The sequence below is a fragment of the Scyliorhinus canicula genome, chromosome 1 (genome assembly GCF_902713615.1).
Source record: "Scyliorhinus canicula chromosome 1, sScyCan1.1, whole genome shotgun sequence".
Classification (NCBI taxonomy): Eukaryota; Metazoa; Chordata; class Chondrichthyes; order Carcharhiniformes; family Scyliorhinidae; genus Scyliorhinus; species Scyliorhinus canicula.
Window position 1 is genome coordinate 226,715,038 of NC_052146.1, and position 23,261 is coordinate 226,738,298.

General features: G+C 46.6%; 1 protein-coding gene across 1 annotated transcript in view; it reads right to left on the reverse strand.

Annotated features, from left to right (window-relative positions):
• LOC119972198 (chitin synthase chs-1-like) overlaps window positions 1–19,391 on the reverse strand; it is an 88,052-nt gene extending 68,661 nt beyond the window's left edge. Inside the window, exons 1-5 of the mRNA XM_038808539.1 lie at window positions 19,309–19,391; window positions 18,257–18,398; window positions 12,829–13,008; window positions 10,713–11,749; window positions 8,856–8,945 (exon numbers count right to left, since the gene is read on the reverse strand). Coding sequence (XP_038664467.1) covers window positions 8,856–8,945; window positions 10,713–11,749; window positions 12,829–13,008; window positions 18,257–18,398; window positions 19,309–19,361 — 1,502 coding nt within the window. The 5' untranslated portion in view covers window positions 19,362–19,391. The remainder of the gene's footprint in view (window positions 1–8,855; window positions 8,946–10,712; window positions 11,750–12,828; window positions 13,009–18,256; window positions 18,399–19,308) is intronic.
• Between the last annotated feature and the right edge of the window lie 3,870 nt (window positions 19,392–23,261).

The following is a 23,261-nucleotide window of genomic DNA, read 5'->3' on the forward strand; positions in this document are numbered from 1 at the left end:
AATGTTAGATTTCCAAATCAAAACTAATTTGTTTCGACTTATGTGCAGCAGTCATTGTGATTTGAACTGATTTCATTTTCTGAGGTTTGTCAGCACTTTTTTGGGTCATCATACACAGTACCATTTAGAGGAGTCCTTACTTCAAGAGATTAATGAAGGTTAGCTACAACAGGGCCCCGTGATTTGATATACACTTCTTCTGCTTGCTAATCTTAGAATAGAATAGTAACAACAGAGAAGGAGGCATGCAGCATCCCTGCTGGCCCACTTTCACAGCAACTCTGCCAGTCCCACTGCCCTGTCCTTTGCCTGTCAGCCAGCTCGCAATAATGGCGCCGAGGAGACCAGCCCCAAGATTCGGGGACGCTGACCTGGGGAGGCTCCTGAATGTGGTGGAGACCAGGAGGGATGTCCTGTTGCCCCGACGATCATGGAGGGTGAGCCACAAGGCAGCCAGTGCTGCCTGGGAAGAGGTGGTGGCAGCAGACAGCTCGGGGAGTATGGCCAGGAGGACTGGCCAGCAGTGCAGGAAGATAGTCAAAGACCTACACTGGGCAGCACGAGTGAGTAGACACCAACGACCCGCACCCCACCCCAAGGGAGAATCCACGCCCCCAAGTGACTCCCAGCCCTCCCTCACTCCCCACCCCCAAACCCACCATCACACCCATCTCCCACCACTGAACCGCGCGTCTGGCCAACGTTGCCCTCTCTGTGTCTCCTCAGGAAAAGCTCTCCCACAATCGGCGGGAGAGGGCCCTCACAGGTGCTGGACTTGAGAATCATCACCTCATTCGAGGAGTGAGCCCTGGAGGCGACAGGTATGGCCGAGGACTGATCGGTCACGCACGCGGAGGTTGGCAGATGCAGCAGAGGTGAGGAACCACCGGGCTCCACCTAGAGGACCTGTCAAACGTGAGTTGTTATTGCCTTACTGACTGACCCATCCCTCCCACTGACCACATGTCCATACTCCCGCAAGTCCTCCAGCAGACGGCGCCAGCTCATCCCGGATGGCCCCCTCTCCTAACTCCGAGGAGACCACCTCAGAGGAGAGCTCCGAGGATGCCACCGTAATAGTCGCGGTAGAGCTGTCATCCCCACCCTCCACCAGCGCAGATACACACATCTCGGTGGGCAATGTTAATGGACAGACTTCTGGGGCACAATCTGGTGAGCACCACACAGCTGCTGATGTACATCTGGTGGAGGTAGGAACCTCCAGACAAGGCAGCAGTTGGAGGTCTGCTGGATCCCAGGACCCAGCTGGGACCCAGCCTGATGCTGAGCTTGCAGAAGTGCGTTACCCGGAGCTGATGAAGACCATAGGGAGCGGCCGGGACATTCAGAGGGAGATGTCAGTGTCACTCCAGCAGGTCCATAGCCGCTTGGAGGAGTCCCAAAAGCTACAGGCGCAGGAGATGGTTCCAGCAATGAGTGTCATCAAGGCCAACACTGCTAGGGTGGCAACCGCAGTGGCGAGCCTGGTGCATGATGTCAGCACCATTGGTGAAGGTGTCCAAGGCATTGTACAGTTGGTGACAGCCAAGGCTGAGAGTCTCGGCAGTATGTCTGCCTCGCTGGGGCATGTCATCCAGTACCAGGCTAACCTTGATGACGTTCTGCGGGTCATGTCCCGCTCTCAGATGGGAATGGCTGAGGCGCTGCTGAGCTTGTCCCAGTTGCAGGTAAGCATGGCTGAGGCACTGCAGAGTATGGCCCAATTGCTGAGGAGCATCGACACGCTGGTGCAGACATCGGGGAGCCGCCAGGGCTGGCAGAGTTACACAATGCAGGGGCAGCCCGGGCTCAAACCAGCTGCCCCTCCGCCCTAAGGTGAACCCCAGGTCCCTATGGATCCAGAGGAAAGGGTGCTGGGTGCCAACCCAGACCTGTCCCATGGAATGGCGATGGTGGCCACCAGCTCCCCTGGGTTACACATCTCCGATGAGGCTGCGTCTCGGGCCAACACACGGGAGAGGGTTGCACGGCTGTGTATGAGTCAGCAACAAATGAGACGATGGCCTCCAGCCCCAGACCCCCAGAGGACACCCACCAAGGGCATCAAACAGGATGTGGTAAGAAGCTGGCTGCCTCCACCCGAGTAGTGCATCTTTGGAAAACACTATGACATAGTGGCAGAGCTCGGAGGGCCAGGCACATTGAGCATCACTGAGGGCACCCAGGGATGGGGTGGTGGTGGTGGTGGGGGGGGGGGGGGGGGGGGGGAGTTCAGGGGTCGGATCTATTGGGAACGGGGTATTGTCCAGCACATTAAACAACTTTCTGCACAACCATTATGATGCCTGTGTCACTTTCTTCTTCAATGCGTGCTGACCCACGGACCCTTTGCCCATCTCTCCAGGCAAACCCCCTCCCCATGACACCCACCCACCCTCTGGCCATGGTCATGTCACGGGAGTTGTATCCCACCCTTGGGTGTTCGGATGTTGGTTGCACCGTGTGTGGTGTTGCATTCCACAATGTTCAGGCACAGTATCCAAGCATCAAGGTGCGATTGGAATGCCCACTAAGCATGTGTCAAGTGCTCAATAACCACAACTGCCAGTTCCCTATTAGCGATAGCCTTCAGCTGCGCAGCCAGAGGCCTCAGCAGTCGGTGGGGGTTATGGATGATCAGTGAGACAGATGGGTAGAGACAAGGGTTTCCCCTGAAATGAGGTTGGGATCCAGGTATTGGCATGGTGGTGCCACAAGCGATTGCCCCCCCCCCCCCCAGTTGCCCCCCAGCACCTCCCTCCCACCTTCTGATGGCTGCACACCCCTGCAGAAGGTCTCCACTTCCTGCCAAGCACAGGGGCAGCAAGCCCAGCAGACCCGAGCTCTTTACCTAAGAGAAAAAATGGCTACGCATCTCCTTGGCTCCCCACGGAAGCCCTTCCGCCAGGTTCACATTTTCAAAGGGTGCCAGAGTGAATACTTGCTGGGGAGTCCGTTGAATGGCGGGAGGCCAGTGGATATGGGGTCGCTCTTGTTGATTGTATGGAAATGGGACTTAAGTGGAGATAAGGCAAGGCGAGTTCCTGATTTGCCAACGGGAGCGGGCCAGTTGCATCGCAAACTGTTTGGCGCCCGGCGCGGATATTGGGCAGGATTCTCCGCGGACCGGCTGGGTGGAAGGAGCTTGGCGCATGCAAACCGGCGCCGAAGGGCCTCCGCCTGCCAGCGCGAATTGGCGCATGCGCGGGAGCGCCAGCATGTACTGCCATCATCCCAGTGCATGTGCAGGGGGTTCATCTCCGGGCCAGGCCACCATGGGGGCACCCCCGGGTCCAGATCCCCCCCGCGCCCCCCCCCCCCCCCTCCCCACCCCCCCCCCTCCACCGAGAACCCCGGAGGCCACCCACGCAGCCAGGTCCCGCCAGTAAGTACCTGTCGTAACATACGCCGGCAGGACTGACCGAAAACGTGCGGCCACTCAGCCTTTCACGGGCCGGAGAATCGCCGGGGGGGGGGCCGCTACCAGTGGCCGCAGACAGGCGCGGCGCGATTCCCGCCCCCACCAAATCCCAGGCACCGGAGAATTCGGTAGCCAACGGGGGCGGGCTTCACGCCCCCCCCCCCCCCCCCCCCCCCCCCCCCAGCGATTATTCGACCTGGGGGGGGTCGGAGAATTCCGCCCCTTGTTTTTGGCCTCTCCTCCTATTCACTGGCCTCACCAAGTTTGAGAGTGAGTGCAACGAAGCCGGAAGATCGTGCCCTATTTCTCACATTGTCATCGGTCCTCAAGCCAACGACCGTCATGCCTTCTGGTTATTGCTCCTTTTGACAATGGGAACTGTTTCTCCATATCTACTCTGGCTACACACCTCATGATCTGAATCACTTCTATCAAAGTTCCTCTTAGCATTCTCTTGTCTGAGGAGACAACCCCAGCTGTCCATCTTATCAAAGTTCCTCATCCGTGGAACTATTTCTCTAAATCTTTCCGACAATGCCCTTCTTAAATTGTAGTCATCTGAATTTGACACAATGCCAAGCGGCCAATTATGAAAGTTTCCTTTTTTTTGTCCTCTTATACCTTAGTGTTACCGATTTATACACACAAACCTCAGGCCTCTCTGCTTCTACACCCCACTTAAAATTGTGCCTTTTATTTTATATTGCCTCATTCTTCCTCGCAAAATATATAACTTCACACTTAGCTGCGTTAAATTTAATTTGCTGCATGTCTGCCCATTCCACCAGCTTGTCTGTATCATCTTGAGCTCCATCATTATCTTCCTGACAGGTCGCAATACTTCAAAGCTTTGTGTTATCTGCAAATCTGAAATTGTGCCCAAGCCCCGATCATTCATAAAATTCCTGTCCTCTGGGGAACTGACTTTATGGGCAGGATTCTCCGATCTCGTCCGCCCTGCCACCGCTGCCAGCAACAACAGAGAATGTGGCGCACAGACATCAGAGAATTGCAGCTGTGGGCGAGGTCGGAGAATTCCGGCCTACACCTTTCCCCAGTCTGAGAATTAACCGTTCACCGTGATTCTCTGCTTCCAGTCACTCAGTGAACTTTTATTCATGCATCCCTTGCATTTCAACGGCTTCAGCAAGCTGGCACGTTATTCAAGTAGCACTTCACTTAAACGCTTTTCGGAAGACAATAATAATAATCTTTATTGCCACAACAGGCGCCGGAGTGTGGCAACTTCATTGCAGTGTTAAATGTAAGCTTGTTTGTGACAATAAAGATGATTAGTATAAGCTCCAGAACAAGTCATACACCTAACTAAGCACAATACTGGTCTCAACCTGACAATGTGGCAAATTGCTTAAGTATGCACAAAAAGCAGGACAAATCCAATTCTATCAATTACTGCCCCATCAGTCCTCTCTTGATGATTAGCAAAATGATGGAATGTACCATAAACGGAGCTACCAAGCAGCCATAACCAATGCCCAGTTTGGATTCCACCAGGGTCATTCAGCTTCTGATCTCATTACAGACTTGTTCAAACATGGACAAAAGAGCTGAACTCCAACGGTGAGACTGACTCCTTTGGCATCAAAACCTTCGCAAAATTGAAATCAATGGGAATAAGGGGACCAAATTTCCTCTGGCTGCACTCATCCCTGAGCACAAAAGAAGATGATTGTGGTGTTGAAAATAAATCATGTCAGCCTTCGGACATCACTGCAGGTGTTACTCAGCGAAGTGGCCTAGGCCCAACCATCTTCAACTGCTTCACAAATGACCTGCCTTCCATCATTAAGGTCAGAAGTGGGATACTCGCTGATGATTGACATTTTCAGTATCATTCCTGACCCCTCGGATACCGAAACAGCCTGTGCCCCTATTTAACAGGACTTAGAGCACATATTCAGGCTTGGCCCGATAAGTGGCAAGCAACATTTGCGTCATATACATGTTGGGCAATGGAACAAGATAGAACCTGATAATCTCCCCTTGACAACATTGCATGACTGAATCCCCAACATCAACATCCTGTGGGGGTTTCCACTGACCAGAAACTGAACAACACCCACCATATAAATACTGTGGCTACAAGAACGAGTCAGAGTACAAGGAATTCTGCAGTGAATAAGTCAACTGCTGACTCCCAAAGCTCACCAGAATCTTCTAAAGGACAAGTAGGGGTGGATAATGAATGCTAGCTTTGCCAATGCCACTCATATCTCATTAATTAGCACAAAAATAAAGATTGCATTTTATGTGATCACTGAGGCTCTGTACCTTGGTCTTGCTGAATGTGTTTGTGTCTGAGGTGAGTGTTTCTCTGCTGGTGGAGGATGTGCATGATTGCTGTGATGGTGCAACCTTGGATGTATCTTCCTGCTCTGAAGTTACAGTCAATAGCATGCTTGTATGCTGGGCTTCCTCTCCATAACTAACCCAGGGTAGGCATCGCACTTCAGTTCGGAAAGTGTTCCTCTGTCAATAACTGCTTCTGCAGTGCCGTAGCTGCCCAGCATATGCATGGCATGCAGCAAGCAAGTGAGGAGATATCTCCATCGCCTTAACATGCAAATGGTAAGATTATTTTCACCTCTCTCAGATGGGTACCCATCGTTTCCTCAAGGACTCCCTGTTGGCCTGGCTATTTCCTCCCTCGTGGCCATCAATATAGTAAATTATGTCACTCCAGTACCAGAGCGACACCATACACATTGCTGGAAAAAGAGCACACAAACTCAAAGTGGTGAGAATTCAAAGCATGGTTCCCTCCATGACTGAAACCAGTGGCTCACTCTCATATGCTGTTCATACATTGTTGAATAAAAAATTTAGCCCACACTCTAACCCCCACTGTCTCCTCTCTGGCAGGAACTGCCCTCAATTTTATTCTATCTGGACTAATTTCTCCCACCTGGAGCCCATGGGCGGGATTCTCCGACCCCCCACCGGGTCACAGAATCGCCGGGGGCGGCGTGAATCCCACCCTTGCCGGTTGCCAAATTCTCCGGCACCGGGGATTTGGCGGGGTGGGTATCGCGCCGCGCTGGTCGGTGGCCACTGGCAGCAGCCCCCCCTGGCGATTCTCCGGCCCGCGATGGTCCAAATGGCCGCCCGTTTTAGGCCGGTTCCGCAGGTGTATGTTACAACAGGTACTTACCAGCGGAAACTGGCTCCGCCGCGGGGGGATCTGGCCCCGGGGGGTGCCCCCATGGTGGCCTGGCCCGCGATCGGAGCCCACCGATCTGCGGGCGGGACTGTGCTGTGGGGGCACACTATTCCTCCCCAGCGATGCGCTGGGATGACGCCAGCACACGCTGGCCTCCCGTGCATGCACCAGCCGGCGGAGGCCCTTCAGCGTTGATTGGCATGGTGCCGAGCCCCTTCCACGCCGGCTGGCAGGGCGCAAACCACTCCGGCACCGGCCTAGCCCCTGAAGGTGCGGAAGATTCCGCACCTTCGGGCTGGCCCGACATGGGAGTGGTTCACACCACTCCTCGGCGCCAGAGTGGCCCGCCCCGCCGGTTCATAGAGAATCCCGCCCCATATCCCATAGCGGGGTGGGAACATTGAATGTTTCCTGCTGTGGAGGCCAGCGGGAAAACACTGCAAAACCTTTGGTCCCAACCTAATTAGTTTCACGCAACCGAGTGTTTCGCGCCATATCCTGTGATGAGGGAGGCCTGATTCCATGTTAATCTGCCATTGCATCTGGTTGCCATATTGAAAAGGTACCCAAAATCACTGACTCGTTATTGAAGAAAGAAGATGAAGCTCCTGAAAATGAAGATGGATCTCCAGACACAATCTGAGGCTGAAATATGGACCTCCTTGATGACACTGAATCTGGTAGATCCACCTGTAGATGCTCTCCACACCCACTTCGGGGTGTTCCGGGATCCAGGGTTGCTCGTGGCCTCCATTCTGAAATCTGGAAACTGCCTCAGGCATTGTTCAGGTGAGTCTTGACATCTGCACGCCACGTTGTTCCAGTGTGTTTTGCACCTGAGCGTTTTTCCACTGACATTGTGGAGAATCAGGCATGGGGGGCAAGATTCTGGTCAGGCATTCATCTGTATCCCATGAGCGGGATGCAAATCAGTTTCACACTGGCCTGCAGTGGATTTCCCAGTCTGACGTGGTGGGCACCAGTGGGAAGATCCCACCAGAAATTCTCGGCAGCATCAAATTAATTTTTGGGCCAAGTAGAATCATAGAATTTACAGGGCAGAATGAGGCCATTCGGCCCATCGAGTCTGCACTGGCCCCTGGAAGGAGCACCCTACTCAAGCCCACGCCTCCACCCTATCCCTATTATCTCCACCTAACCTTTTAGACACTAAGACGCAATTTAGCATGGCCAATCCACCCAACCCACACATCTTTAAACTGTGTGAGGAAACCAGAGCACCCGGAGGAAACCCACGCAGACATGGAGAGAAAGTGCAAACTCCACACAGACCCGAGGCCGGAATTGAACCCGGGTCCCTGGAGCTGTGAGACAGCAGTGCTAACCACTGTGCCACGGTGCCATCCCTGTGCCAGCATGCCACCTCCTGCTGAATTCTTGCCACCACCTGTCATTGAACCCACTGACAAAGGCATGGGAAAATTCCGCCCAATAAGTGGTAATGCGCAAAGTCACAGACAGGCTTGAACGATGATGAGTGGCTTGGAGAAAAATATCAAAGGATCCATATCTAGGCACTCCCTAGCACTTTAGTCAGACAGGTACAGAAGCAATGAAGGGAACTTTTGAGCTGGCAATTCATCTGAAAGGAAGTCATCCCAGAAATCACATTCAGACAGACTGAAAGTAGAAATAATTTCTCAGAGAGAAAGAAAAATAGAGCAACCATTTTAACTTTAATTTGTTTCCCCAACAGAAATGTTAAACAATAAATTGGGACAGACCGCTTCCTCATAGATTAATTCCCCTCATTCTCAATATCCTGGAAGATGCCAAAAAGCAAAGGCTCTTCAAGTGTCCATAAATCAATGTTCCCTCCTTTTTTGCACGGTCTATACCCCAGACGCACAGCCACACTGGAAGGAAAATATCATGGACCCATATCCTATCATTTAATGACATTGTCATGTCAAACCACTCTACATCATTCGAATAAGCAGAGAGAAAAACAAAGGCTAGACCAATTACAAATTTAGCTTCAAACTGGAAGGAGTTCCAAGGAAATTGTTGGAAAGCTTCACAGTGTGAATGGGTGTAGTGCAAACTGACGCCATACAAGATTAAAATTATCAGCTACTTGGACAACTTCAACAATCATCATTAACTATTTGTATTACTTTGTTATGCAGAATATACAATGTCACAACAGTCATTTGTGGTTAAACAACTTGAAGGGACACTCCCATATTGGCTTTGATGCCAATGTTAACAGAGCTGGTTCCTTGAGTTTACCTGAATATTGAAGTGAGGATCTTTGCCATTTCGTCCACTGTTTCATGCCACATTGTTGCGCACAGATATATCATGACACGGTCCGATTTCCTATTTAGAGAAATGTTTTCATTTAATACTAATTTCAAATTCGTTTAAAATAATATACAATGGACGGAATTCTCTAGTCTCCCAGCCATGTGTTTCTTGTCCGTGCCACCTCATGTCAATGGGATTTCCCATTGTACCAACCTCACGCCACCGGGGAACCGCAGGCGGTGGTCTGTTACCGGGGGGGGGGGGACAAGTGAATCGCAACGACCAGAGAATTCTGGCCAATGTTGGGAATTCATAGTCACTATAGTTACTAATTATAATTGTGCCTGTTAAACATAAAGGAAATTATTTTAAATCCCAATTATTTGGGAGACAACTTCCCTAAACTTTGCCCCAGGGAACGCCTGTTCTGCTGGTGCAAAGGTCAGGAAAATGGGTGGGGGGGAGACTGAATGCAGCAGTCCCACCCTAATCCTCAGCCCATTTTAACAAATTGCCTCAAGATCTCTGGTGTTTTCCGTTAGCCGGACTTGCGCCTGGAGTAGACACAGACTTATCACTCAGCTAATAAAACTAGCACTTAAGTCAGCATGCCCTTCATACCAGAAGGTAAGAAAGGTGTGGCAGTAAACCCAAGAAGACCACAGATTAGAACCATTTTAATTTCATGTACCTGACACATCTTTGAGTATTAGGATTCTGAGCTCTGGTTAAACGTAGTTTAGAGGGGACACCACATGACCTTCTATCTCCAACCACCTGCTCCTACTCTCCCTGCGGTTCCCCGGTGGCGTGAGGTGGTTACAATGGGAAATCCCATTGACATGAGGTGGCACGGCCAAGAAACACATGGCTGGGAGACTGGAGAATTCCGTCCATTGTATATTATTTTAACTGGCCTGTTCACCTTCATGTCATCCTGCCTTCCCACATCAATTGGATTGTGAACAGGCCCCATTACTTGACTGGATGAACCTTGACAGTTGATCAGTCTTTTTACCATCACCAATATTTTATAAAACGGTTCAAATAAAACAATTTTTTGTGCCCTTATGATTTTACTTCTGGGTTTCTTACAGAGGATTACTGAGGATTAAATTTTAACTCCTGAAGACCCTAGGACAGTCCTGGAGAAATGGCAACTCTATTTGGTATCAGGGCTTTTGGCTGCTACTGTCTGACAGTAACCAGAAGGCCCAGTGCCTAGCAACCGGGCCCACAACTACAGATCGCTGTACAGACCTACTTTTCTCCAGGTTACCAACTCTTTTGAAATAAAATAATGGACATTTCAACCATGGGACTGTGTGTAAGAGCAGTGGGGTGAGGAGGAGTGATCTTGGTGACCAATTGAGTAGGGTGTTACTGGTGAACCTGAGAGTGGGCGCCAGGCAATGATGGGGGAGGAGATGGAGGAGCAGTTTCTGGTAACCATAAGAATCGGGGCTGGTGGTTAGAGCAACCAAAATTTACAACTTTTTTGTGGAGTCACAGCATTTTCAAACTAAGAAGCTGATCAATCACTGCACTGCACTTTGAGCTTTGCATTGCATAGTGGAGCTTTACAGACTTGGCTCTGATTGTTCAAAAGGAATTTCCCTCAGGGAAAGTCATAACACAGCCAGGGATTAAGAGTTGTTCTTTTCACCTTTCACCAACGTTTGTTACTGAATAAATCCACAGCTTCTGAAATGACTTCCACAATAGAATGGTAACAGTGAAGTCAAGTGTATTGCACACGGGCTTCCTTGTACTGAGCGACTTTGCTGAAAATATCTTTCTATTAAGATATCGGTAAGAAAGTATCATTAAGGGCTGTACCTTTTAATTTTCTCCTCTTTCTTTTTCTGGACTCGGGTATTGAGCAACATTGACTGTTCCATGAAGGCTGTTTCATACAACCATCGAACAAACAGCTGGGATGTCCTTTCAATCCTTCGAATGTGTCGGCCCCACACATAAAATGTTGAGAAGAACAGCCCGAGCCAAAAGCAGACAGCAAAGGAGACAAGCAGTACCAAACCAGCTCTGCTGGAATCTAACATTAAAGGTGCTCTGCAAAGGCTGCGAGGAATTTCTAAAAGCAGGATTTGTACAGGGTCGCTATCATCAGAGGTGTTTAAATTGTGGCAGAGAGCAGTCAGGTTAAAAGTAGCTGCTTCTCTATACTTAGAGGAACTATCATACAACACGATCAAAAAAGCAAAAAACACTACTGGAGTGGCTAATATGGATGGCACGATGAAACTGCGCCTGACTGCGTGCATTTTACACGCCTGAACCCCAAACCAGTGACATAGGGCGGAAGAAATCGCTTGTATTCCAAAGAGACTCAAGATAATTTTTAACTCGAATTGTGATACTGTTTTCACATCTTCCCAGTTGTATTCCTTGATTGGAATCCATGCTGCCACTACAGCACCAGTAACTAGAATTCGAACTGTACTGGTAAAGAGGTACGTGATGTTTCTGGTGTGTCTCAAGCTTTTCCTTATATTTTGCATTGCTCCAATTTTGCAATACAATGTAAAGTTTTCCCACCAATTGAAAGATACGAGTATTAAGGCAACAATTGCAAGGCCCACATACGGTTGAATGTGTTTAACCTCATCCAAATGTTGTTGAGGATTGTGAGCTAACGTGAAAAGCAAGAGGCCCAGGAAAACAAAGCCAAAGCCTCCCAGTGGGAGTAACATAGAAAGTTTGAGTGGTATGAGCTGAAACACTACTTGCAGAAGAGAGGGAAGAAGGCAAACACCATTCAAAATGTATAGATTGGTTATAATGTCAAAGTGAGGCATGCAGACCAACACCAGGACTGAAGTGGCAAAAGCAACAACTGCTTCGATCGTGCAAACCTGGCAAGAAAAAGGAGGGAAAAAAATAAATTTCAAAGTCCAATAAGTTAAATTATAATGTTCAAAATAAAAGGTTAACATTGAAATATAAGTGTTGGACCAATAAGGTTCTTCATTGATCTTCAGTTAGTTTAATCTATCTTGGTAGATACATTCTGAATGTTGTACCCACAAAAAACTCCTTTCATGCCCGACCAACTTCTTCAGTGCAATTTTCAAGCCTTTGCAGCCAATGGATTGAAATATCAGGTGGTGCTGATAACGGTAGCCACTCGCAAACTGCCCGAGCTGAATTTCTATCCCATGCAGTTTATGAAGCTCCATCCAGACTAGAAAAGTCCAGCTGCAGGCTTGACTTTGTGCCAGTGTTAATCACACTTGCCATATTTAATAGATCATGAATTAAATATTCAATTAATCTTTGTCGTTCTTTCTCTTTGTTTGCAATATATATTTTGAAAGAGTTAACACCTCCGCTAAAATGACAGAGAGAATATTTTGGAACTGTTCTTAGTTAATTTTTCAAAGTAACAAGTAAGTTACTCCCACAGAAAAATCACACCTAGATGAGTGAACTCAGGTCACACATTAAATTTGTACCTTTCTAAGTTTTGCTGATTTACACTCAGTTAAACTAAAGTTGTCAACATTGACTATTTCCTAAAATCTACTGTTTTGTATTAATGCCTTGTTAATACATATTGAAAGTTACAATAATATTTGTATGAAGTGAATAGGTATTTAAAGTAGATTTCTTTTTGAAAGTACAGAAGGACTTGGAGTACTAAAACCTTAAATTATACTGTGGGTCTTGTGCTGAATTAATCGGCCTAAAATTCTTCTCTCTGTCTTTTTAGCGGACGTGTTAACCCCTTCAAAAAATTAATTTAATAGTTCTGTTTCTTATTTATTACTTTGTATTTTCAGGTTAAACAAAATAATGCAAAGTGATTGATAAATCAGCCCTGCTTTTTAAATTTCACCTTGAAAATTAGTATTCGCTGCTCTGCAAGATTTTTTTAAGAAAACACATAAGTTTCTAAAAATTAGTAAACTAAAGGACAGGAAGTTGAGCTTACCATTCCCAGGATACTCAGTGGAGGAGCAATGGATGATCCAAATGTTGTTTTCCATAAGGCTTTTGCAAGTGCCAGAACATTAGGCACCAACAATGCACAAGCTAGGATGATGTGACTGAAGGGCTTGTTTTCAAAGGGTGACTGAGGGTTTGCTAGGCTGATCAATAAGAGAAGACTGGTCTGTAAAATATAAAAGCGTACATTTTACATTACTCACATCGCTCACTTCAGCATGTCAAAAAGGGACAAAATGGTGACTAATCTCAAGTTAGTACCATACAGCATCAAAAGTGATTAGCTCTTTGAAAGGACTAATCAAGAAATGGTATTGAAACAATTTCTGGCACTTTCCACCCCTGGTCTCCAAGTGGTGGGTTCCATGTCTCTCCTAGCTGACCTGTATACCACGTTCATACCAGTATCAGGTCTCTGGAAATCTTTCAACTCAGCTCCAGTCCAAAGATGTGCAGGTTTGTTGGATTGGCCAGGATAAATTGTCCTTAGTGACCAAAACGATTAGGAGGGTTTATTGGGTTACTGGGTTACGGGGATAGGGTGGAAGTGAGGGCTTAAGTGGGTCAGTGCAGACTCAATGGGCAAAATGGCCTCCTTCTGCACTGTATGTTCTATGTTCTATGTACGTTATTTACTGCCGTAAGCCAGGTTTCGATAGGACACATTGCCAGTTCCGACTGAGATCCGATATATCTGGGTGCTACTGAAAATCCTTGAGCTGGATTCTCCGATTCTGAGACTAAGTGCTGACGGCGGCGTGGGAAGGATGGTGTTTTATGACCGAATAAACGGCGCAAAATAGCCACCGATCCCCCGCCCAGTGAAGGGCTAGCAAGCTCGCAGCGTAGAGCCTCCGGCTCCAGCTGCGGATATGGCCGGAGAATTGCAGGGTCCGTGGCTGCACATGTGCATGGCGGTGGCCTGCAGCGCCACGCCGTGCAACATGGTGCCGGCTGCCGCAGACCTGGCCTGCCAAAAAGTGATCCCCTTTGGCCAGGCTGTCCACCCCCGGACCATTCCCCACCAATGCCCCAGCCCCCGCCAAAGACCCCCCTACTGTGGGTCAGCTCCCCCATCAACTGTGGAGCCTCTGGACCTATTCCGCAGCCGCCATGCCGAGTTCCCCAAAATAAATACCACATGTGACTGACACCGTTGGGAACCCGGCCCATTGGGGATGGAGCATTGAGGGGAGGGCCTCAGGTAACTTCCTGAGGCCGTCCAGACGGCGTGCAGCATACTCCTAGAGTACGCCATTTTGGAGGGGGCGGAGCATCACAGAAGCAGGACCGCCCCCGATTCCAGTGTCAACATGGATTCTCCGGCTGATCGCCGAACGCGATTTCGGAGACCGGAAAATCCCTGTTGCACACCAGGACAACTTACATCAGGAGCCTACTGCTGGCCAGAAAGAAATCCGAAGTTAAGATGCTTCCACAGGTTATTTAATTGGAGAGGGTATTGTAGCTTAGCCTAACCCTCCCTTCAGCTAACATCCACACAATAACTTTCAAACATAAATTACTGAATTACAAAGAGTAACAAGGACTCCACTCTCCAAAGATAGCTCATGAACATTGAAAGCAATTGAGCAACTGCATTATTTGTCCTTTCTCCTTAGTTTTTGAGATTAGCGTGAAAATGAGAATGAACCTGGAGGCCATACTGAACAAAAAGGCATTATCCATGGACCTTACCAGCTAGTTAAGGGGAGCTCAATTTCGTTTTTCTTGGATGTGAATTAGTAGCAGCCTCAGTTTTTAGCGCTCTTGCCTGTGAGTCAGATGGCTGTGGATTCAAGTCACTCTCTCGAGTTAGGAGTACAAAACGTAGGCTGACACTGCAGTGCAGTACTGAGAGAGTGCTGCACTGTTGGAGCTGCTGTTCTTAAACTAAGATGTTTGTTTTCTCGAAGCGAATGTCAATGACGCTACAGTCACATTTGCAAGAAGTGTAGGGTAGTTCCCTCTGGAGTAATAAAACAAACCAAAAGCTGGAAATACAGAACTGTTCTGACTTTTCATCAGGATTGATGGTTCACCAGGACAGTTCTGATGAAAGGTCACAACCTGAAATGTGGGGCAGGATTTACCAGCTGTTCGCACCGGCGGGAAATTCTGGCCCCATGCCGGAGCACAGGTTTGCCGGTGACGGGGGGTGCTGGCATCGGGAAATTCCGTTGACAACGGCGGGCTCGGTAAATCCTGCAGGGGGCTGCCACCACCGCCAAAAAACATGTGGCGGGGTGGTCGGTCAATACCACCTCTTAACTCTGGGTGGAGGTTTTTGGCCCTGTTGGGGCAGGGGCGGGACCTAAAATGCGGTGAACCATTCAAATATCCATTGACTTCAGCGCGACTGGAAAATCCCAATGGCAAGAGTGGCTTTAAAATTCCTTCCTGTTTTTCTCCCCTTTGATAAAGTAAAGTCACCATAGTCCCAAATGATAATAGGCTGCTTTCCCCTTTGAGAGGGAGAGATGACTGGTGGTGAGGATCACCATACCTCAGGCAAAATTGAAAAGGCGGGGCCTTCATGAATAACCTCAGCCGGTACGGGAAATGCACCTGTGCTGTCGGCCTCGCTCTGCAACACGAACCAGCTGTGCATTTTCAGCATTTCCTGTGTTGATTTCAGATTTACAGCACACACAGGGAGGTATTCTCTGATCCTGAGGCTAAGTGTTGATGCCGTCATAAACGCCGTCACGTTTTACAACGGCATCAAAAGGCCCCGAAGAGCAGCAGTCCTGTGCCATACAGCGGGCCAGCACGGCACTGGAGTGACTCTGCAGCTCCAGTTGCCGATACCGGCGTTAAACGGGCGCCATAGGTCTGCGCATGCGCGCTACGGCCGGCGCAAATTCATTCATGTGCGTTCCGACCGGCGCGAACCCACGCATGCACGCTAATTGCCTTCCCCGCGCCGGCCCCAACGCAACATGGCGGAGAGCTACAGGGGTCCGGTGCGGAGGAAGATAGGCCCCCACCAGGAGAAGCCGGCCCGCCGATTGGTAGGCCCCGATCGCGAGCCAGGCGACGGTGTAGCCCCCCCCCCCCCCCCCCCCCCCCCGGGTTGGAAATTCCCTCCCCCCCATCAGGGCACCCCCCCCCCCCGCAGGATGAACGGCGAGGTCCTACCGGGTAGGATCACATGTGTATGGCGCAAGCGGGACTCGGCCTATCTCGGCGGCCACTCAGCGCATCGCGCGTGGAGAATCACCGGGCGACCAGATAGAGTGGTTACCGACCAGCGCTGACCGCACCGGCACCAATGGCGGCGATTCTCCAGTGACTGGAGAATCAGTGAAGCAGCGTCGGAGCGGCATCGCATGAATGCCCCCCCCGCCGCCGATTCTCCGACCCGGCCCGTTGTCGGAGAATCCCGCCCACAATATTTTGATGCCGTGTTAGCATGCAGTTTAGCCAGTCTTTATCCTTTAGCCAGTCTTACATGATTATGTGGTTATTTTCATATTGCTATTTTTGGGACCTGGTTGTGCTCAATTGGGTGACTCCACTTCCTGCAGTACAACAACAAATATAACTCAAACGGAGTGATGGAAAAGCGTTTTGGGGGGAATTGAAGCTATGAAAGACATCATATGAATACAAATTATTTCTTTATCTTTGTTTGAGATGTCGGCACATATGGTTTTGCTGCTCAGATTCAATGAGGTTTCTTTATATTATGATTACATTGGTCATTCCTTAAGAATATCACATTCAATTATGCACTGAAAATCCTTAAACGGACATCAGAAAGTTCAATGAAAGGGGCTGGACAATTGTTTGTAAAATCGTACCACAATGCGCCAGAAGTCACACGAAACGGAGAATTAGTAAGACTTGCCCTTGTCCATTTAATTTCCATGACGATTTGCATGACTAATTGCAGTTAGTGGGAGATGAATACAGTGTAGTGTCCTTTATAGGCAAGCTGAGAATGAATTGGGTGTGAGCTGTGAGAGCAATGTCAAATTAGGTACGGAAAACAAAAGAGAGGGAAAGAAAGATTGAATAAAGAGACTGTTGGGAAAAGTTTAAAAATGTAATGTTAAACTTGACATGTTTTAAATCTCAAACCTATTTTAAAGCTGAGGAAATGAATCTCCATACTTGTAAAAGTTATTTTCCAATGGCAGAGAGGTTATTTGGCAATAGTTAAGACTTGCCACACCATTAAAATAGACACTTAAGTTGAAATGGGAAAATCATGACTTTCTTTGGTGAGTTTAGTTCATATCTACAACATCTGTACAGAAACCTCATGTCGTCCAGTACCTTGGAATGGGCAGTCAGATATTGACATCCTGTTTTTGTGCAAACTGTGGGAGTTCAGTACATTTCAAGCAACAACTTGTGGATTTTTGTATCTAAGCTGTGCATCTACACTCACCTGGACCTTCTGTTCAATTTGTTTATAAATAATGGGGAGCCCAGTTAGCTTCATCATTATCTTTACAGTTAATTCTGGCCCACTGACATCTTTTAGTTTCACAATAATGCTACTGAGTGGAATAACAACACTGTATCATGAAAATCTCATCCTGTCACTAATGTCATTGCAATACAAATGAGATAGCCTTTCTGACCTGAGAAAGTACCAACTACCCTTCCCAAAGTGCCACTACAATTCACCAAGCACCAACTGCTCTTCAAAAAGTACCAGCTACCTTTCCTAAAATATCAGATACTCCTCAGAAGGTACCATTTACTCTTACTGAAGCTGACCTACTTTAATGCAAAGCAAGACCTTGTTATGAGAAAAGAAAATGCCAGAAACACTTGCTAAGTCAGGCATCATCCATGGAGGTAAGGTGATCATTTCAGGTTGAGGACCCTTCATCAAATTCATTCTGCTTCAACAACCTGATCCTTTGTATTCCATCAGCCTGATGGAACTGATGGACCTGTGTCAGCTATGGCTCAGTGGTTGCACTCTCCTCTCTGAGGTAGTAGGTTCTGAGTTCAATCTAGAGAGCTAAGAACAAAATCTAGGTGGACACTCCAATGGGGTGCCGCACTGTCAGGGGTACATACCTAGGGGGTGAGACATTAAACTGAATTCCCTGCCTGCACTCTCATGTGGGTGTAAAAGTTGCCATGGTACTATTCAAAGAGACGTTATCCTAGCCCCCGGTCAACCTTTATCTCTCAACTAACCCTCAAAATAAATCTAGCCATTTATTTCAGTACTTTTTGTATTTTTCGAAACGCATTTCATTGACTGTAAAATTGGTTTGGGACATTTTGAAGTCATGAAAGGTGCTTATAAATTGTGCTCCATAGATACTTAACAAAATCTGTATTATACTGCCGTTGTTTGACAAACACTGTAAATGATTTGCAACGTTACAAAATCTAAGTTTTAAATACATTTTCTAGGATTATTTCTCCAAGTCTTTACTAACCTTGCTGAGAAAGATAAGTCCCAGCACACAAACTCCAAAGATAAAGCAGATTATATACTGCAGAAGCAGTACAAATTTCCCAGTGATTTCTTCTTCATCATTTATTGTTTTCAGAGTAAAGGGATCCCATGTCTTCCTGAAACTAAATCAAAATATATATAATGTATAATAAAGCACTTGTTGTAGCGTGGGCTTTAAAGATTGTTCTGATTTGTAAATTTAAAATTTGGTAACTTTTGTTTTCAGTGCAATTGCTTAATCTTTTGCATAATATTTCAAATGTAGCACAATGAACGGGCAGCACGGTGGCACAGTGGGCTAGCCCTGCTGCCTCACAGCGCTGAGGTCCCAGGTTCGATCCCGCCTCTGGGTCACTGTCTGTGTGGAGTTTGCACATTCTCCCCGTGTCTGCGTGGGTTTCGCCCCCACAACCCAAAGATGTGCAAGATAGGTGGATTGAACATGCTAAATTACCCTTTAATTGGAAAAAGATGAATTGGGTACTCTAAATTTTAAAAATATGTAGCACAATGAAGATAGTTATTAAGTAGCTGAAGGAGAGGAGGTACGACGGTGAACAGTACCTATCAGAATTCCTTTACACTCCAGCATCTAATACACATTCTTGCAAGCTACAGTATTGAACTTGGCAAAAATTCATTGCAATTAATTTGATTTGTAAAGAAAACCAATTATCAGATAACCTAATATGAGAGTTTTTAGTTACTTTGCTATTGTAATGGAATATTGCTTTGCAGGTTTTTTTTTCAATCCTTAGCTCTTTGAGGTTATTCCCCCCACACAATGCATCCAGACATTTCAACTGTACATGTTTGCAGAATGTACTGCTTCAAATAAACACGGTGCTCTAAAATCTGCAGTTACTCTTTTAATTTACCAAACCAGCTATAAATCCAGATATTTAATATCAAGCATTCATTGGCAAATGTTAAATATTCATGTTTCAAAAGATTTTAATTAATTATTTGTATGTGTCTCATTTTTAGAAATTATACATTAATAGCACTTTATGAAAGTTTTAAAAGTTTTACCTGCTTCGGCGTTGTCTTTTCAGCTCTTTGATATCTTGATCCTTACTCTCCATTTTTTCTGAAGTTTGTAAAGAAATGTGATTTACTAGAGTATTCGGCCAGAATAAGCCAAATACGCTGAACTATCTATATATATGCTTTCAAGTTGACCATCTAGGTGTGGTGTTCATTTTACATATTCAGCCACACCTATCTTCTCAGTTATGTAAAAGATAGCTTTCTTTTGAAAGCCATTTTAATTATCAGCCACAGAGGATAGATTACTGATCATTTCCGTAAATAATAGAATTGGTTTAACTTAATAAAATATTTAATGGTTGAATGAAATTACTATAGCTAAGCACTCAATGATCAAAATAAAAAAAAATAATCATCATTTTACTGGCCATTATGCAGCCTAAGATGAGAAGTACATATTCACCGGAACCGCACAGATCTTTTTAGTAACAGTTTCATTAAGTATGCATCCAATTATATCCATTTGATGTCTTACTACTAATCTGAAAGCCAGAGTTTAGGTTTTACGAATGTTTGTTTGTCAACTTCACCTGCAATGGCTGATTGGGTTAAGCGTTTCAGCCAGGTTGCTACACAATGCCTTTTCCACTTCTTTGTGTAAATTAAACAGCTGATGTGTGACACCATTTTTCACAGTTGTTGGCCCAGCCGTGGAGACACATTCCTAGAACTGGCTTGTTTGTTAACCTTCAGATCCAAACCGCATACTTAAATAAAGGGCAATCACAGAATTGATTCTATGATCCTCACTCCTAACTGAAATAGGTGCTATTTTTCACAATCCTATATTCTGTAGTGTTCTTAAATGGCAATTTTAAAGTTGCAATTAAAAATAATGTTTGCATTTTGTTTTAAATTCAGGGTGCACCATAGTGCATGTAGAGGATGTAAAAACAATTCACACCTTTCTTTTGTCTTTGTTTTGATTACCTTGCTAAAAATCCTTGAAGCATAGGTGTAGGTTATGCAACATGATCTGCTGCACCCAACTAGTGGAAGGAAACATCTCATTCTGCAATTAAATGCTGCTTATACTGTCTAACATTAGTTCATTCATCCTGTCCTGGTTTGTTTGCAAAATACACACAATTAGGACAAAAGCACGCGTTGTATTCTCCCAAAGTGTAACAATTATTTTGGAAGTTTATTTGTTTCACCTCATTTGCTGCTCCTTCTTTAAAACATTGAAGACGGCAGCAAGCAAGAGACCTCCACCAAAGCCTGTGCCAAGATAATTGTGACTAGAAAGTGCAGAGGAGTGCCTGAAACATAAGAACAGGAGTAGGCCAATTCAGTCCCTTGAGACATTTTTGGCATTCAGTGAGATCATCTCCACGAACCCAACTTGGATCCTTATCACTGGATACCCTTGCCTGACAACAATCTACTGATCTCAGTACTGAAAATTAAATTTGACTTTCACTCTCTGTGTGAAAAAATACTGACTGATTCTATCCCTAAATGATTAAGCTCTGCAAGTGTAAAATTATGCCCTCCTTCTCACATTCTCCCTGTGTCTGCGTGGGTCTCACCCCCACAACCCAAGGATGTGCCGGGTGTGTGAATTGGCCTCATTAAATTGTCCCTTAATTGCAAAATAAAAGAATTGGGTACTCTAAATTTATTTTTAAAAGATTATACCCCCTTATCCTGGATAAGTATGATTTACTCATGCACAATAACACTACAGGCTAAACTATATCTATCACTAACACCTATACTTAACTTCGGGTGCCCACTTAGGTCAGAGGAACAATGGCCGTTGTTCGGATCTGAGGCTGTTGGGTTCGAAGAGGTAACAGGAGTACAGCTAAGGTCGTCCGTCTGGTAGCAAGCGTTGAACTTGAACTTACTTGCTTCTGGTGATGCTGGTGGAAGGTGGGTAGACCTCCAAATATATGGTTCTCTATGGGACAGGCAGGTAGGTACCAGGAATAATGGCCATGGCATTGTGCCCAATTTTACACCCCACCCACTGCCTGCAGACCCAGGATTGGGGCACATAAAATTCAGCCAAGGCACACAGAGGTGTGTGAGACACAATTCTGGTGATTGGCTCTGGCCCCAGAAAGTGCAGGAAAAATGCCATGTTCACATGTTCTGGTCTTGCCCCAGACTTGTGGAGTACTGGACAGCCTTCTTCGAGGCTATGTCCAAAGTGGTGGGGGTGAGGGTGGAGCCATGCCCGATAGTGGCGGTCTTCGGGGTTTCAGACCAGCCAGATCTATTCCTGGGGAGGAGGGCGGACGCCCTTGCCTTTGCCTCCCTGATCGCCCGCCGTAGAATCCTGTTTGGCTGGCGGTCAGCAGCACCGCCCAGGGCTGCAGACTGGCTGTCCGACCTCTCGGAATCTCTCCAAATGGAGAAAATCAAATTCGCCATCCGAGGGTCGGACGACGGCTTCCACAGAACGTGGGAGCCATTCATGCAATTGTTCCGGGACATGTTTGTGGCCAACGTACAAGAGGAAGAATAGTCAGGTGGCCAAGAATCAGGGGAAAATGGACGGGAATCGGGGGAAGGTAGCCTGGGGGGCGGGGGGGGGGGGGGGGGGGGGCTACGGGTTCGTTATGGGGGTTTGATGGCTAGCTAAGGCCCAAAACCAAACTGTAAATAAATGCCTATAAACATGTGCCTCGGCCATATTGGGGAATGTAAAATATGTATGCCGGCTAAAGGGGGCAGCCACAGTTGTTATTACGAAGATGCTTACCTGTAAATATACATGTTAATTTTTGCATGCTTTTTTTTCTCTCTCTAATAATTTGTTATTTGTTCAATATAAAATATGAAAACTCAACAAAAAACATTTAAAAAAAAAAAATGCCATGTTTATTTGAAGAAAGAAGTAAGGCTCGTTAAATTTGGATCACGATTTCCCAGCATGCACATAAAAAGGCAGGAAATAGTTTTAATGTGTTGCATGGAACCAGTACTCTTGAAACAATTTTAGCCCTCCCTTCTTTGTGAGCAAACAGGGGAAATATGAAGCAAACAAATATAATCTGACTATGACCAAAATAAAATTAGAGCACTTAGAACACTAATTAGCAGATCTTTCTCATCATGGTGATTCATCAGAACTAGAATGAATATTATGTGCCGACTTCAAATTTCACGGATTTTTAATTGCAATCGCAGACTGTAGGTTTCTCCAAGGCAACTGGTTTGAATTCACAATAAATTGAATTTCATTTTTCTCAAAAGAAGGGTTCATAATACCTCAAATGTTCTGAAATTATTTGATGTGTTGTTTAACTTGTGAGTATTTACGAAATTCACATAAAAATTCTCATGAAAAATTAATACTTTGTCAGAGGCATGAACTCATTTAATTCTTTGCACAGCAAAACTTCAAGGTTATAATACTTGGATGGTTCACTTAAACACAGTAAAAGCCCAGAAAGAGGTCACTTTCAGTCCATGCTGTCTACTAGCTGTGGTGAATTATAAACCTAGTAATTCACACTGTGTTCTATTATATGTATTGTGTCCTTGTGGGCTCTGTATACGAGCCGTTGCGCGGCTCTGCCCATAGGGGGAGATGAGGAGTTTGTACTGGGCTTCACCCTTGGCTCCACCCATGGCTCCGCCCATCGCTCCTCCCACTAACCAGAAGTATAAAGCTCTGCAGTCGTGAGCCTGCTGCCAGTTCATCACGTCGCAGGCAGGCTCAGTTGTAAGACTATTAAAACCACTGTTCACTTCCAATCACGTGTCTTGTGAATTGATGGTCTCATCAATTTAATAGTCTTAGGAAACTTGAAGAAAACTACTCTAGAATCAGCCCTCAAACCTGACCGACTAGAACTCGACCCGCAGGCTGCAGAGTCAAAAGACATCTTTCTACACTGGCTCAGATGTTTCAAGGCCTACCTGGCTGAATCAAGCACTTCAGAAACTATGGAGGAGCAGAAACTCAGCCTACTGCACGC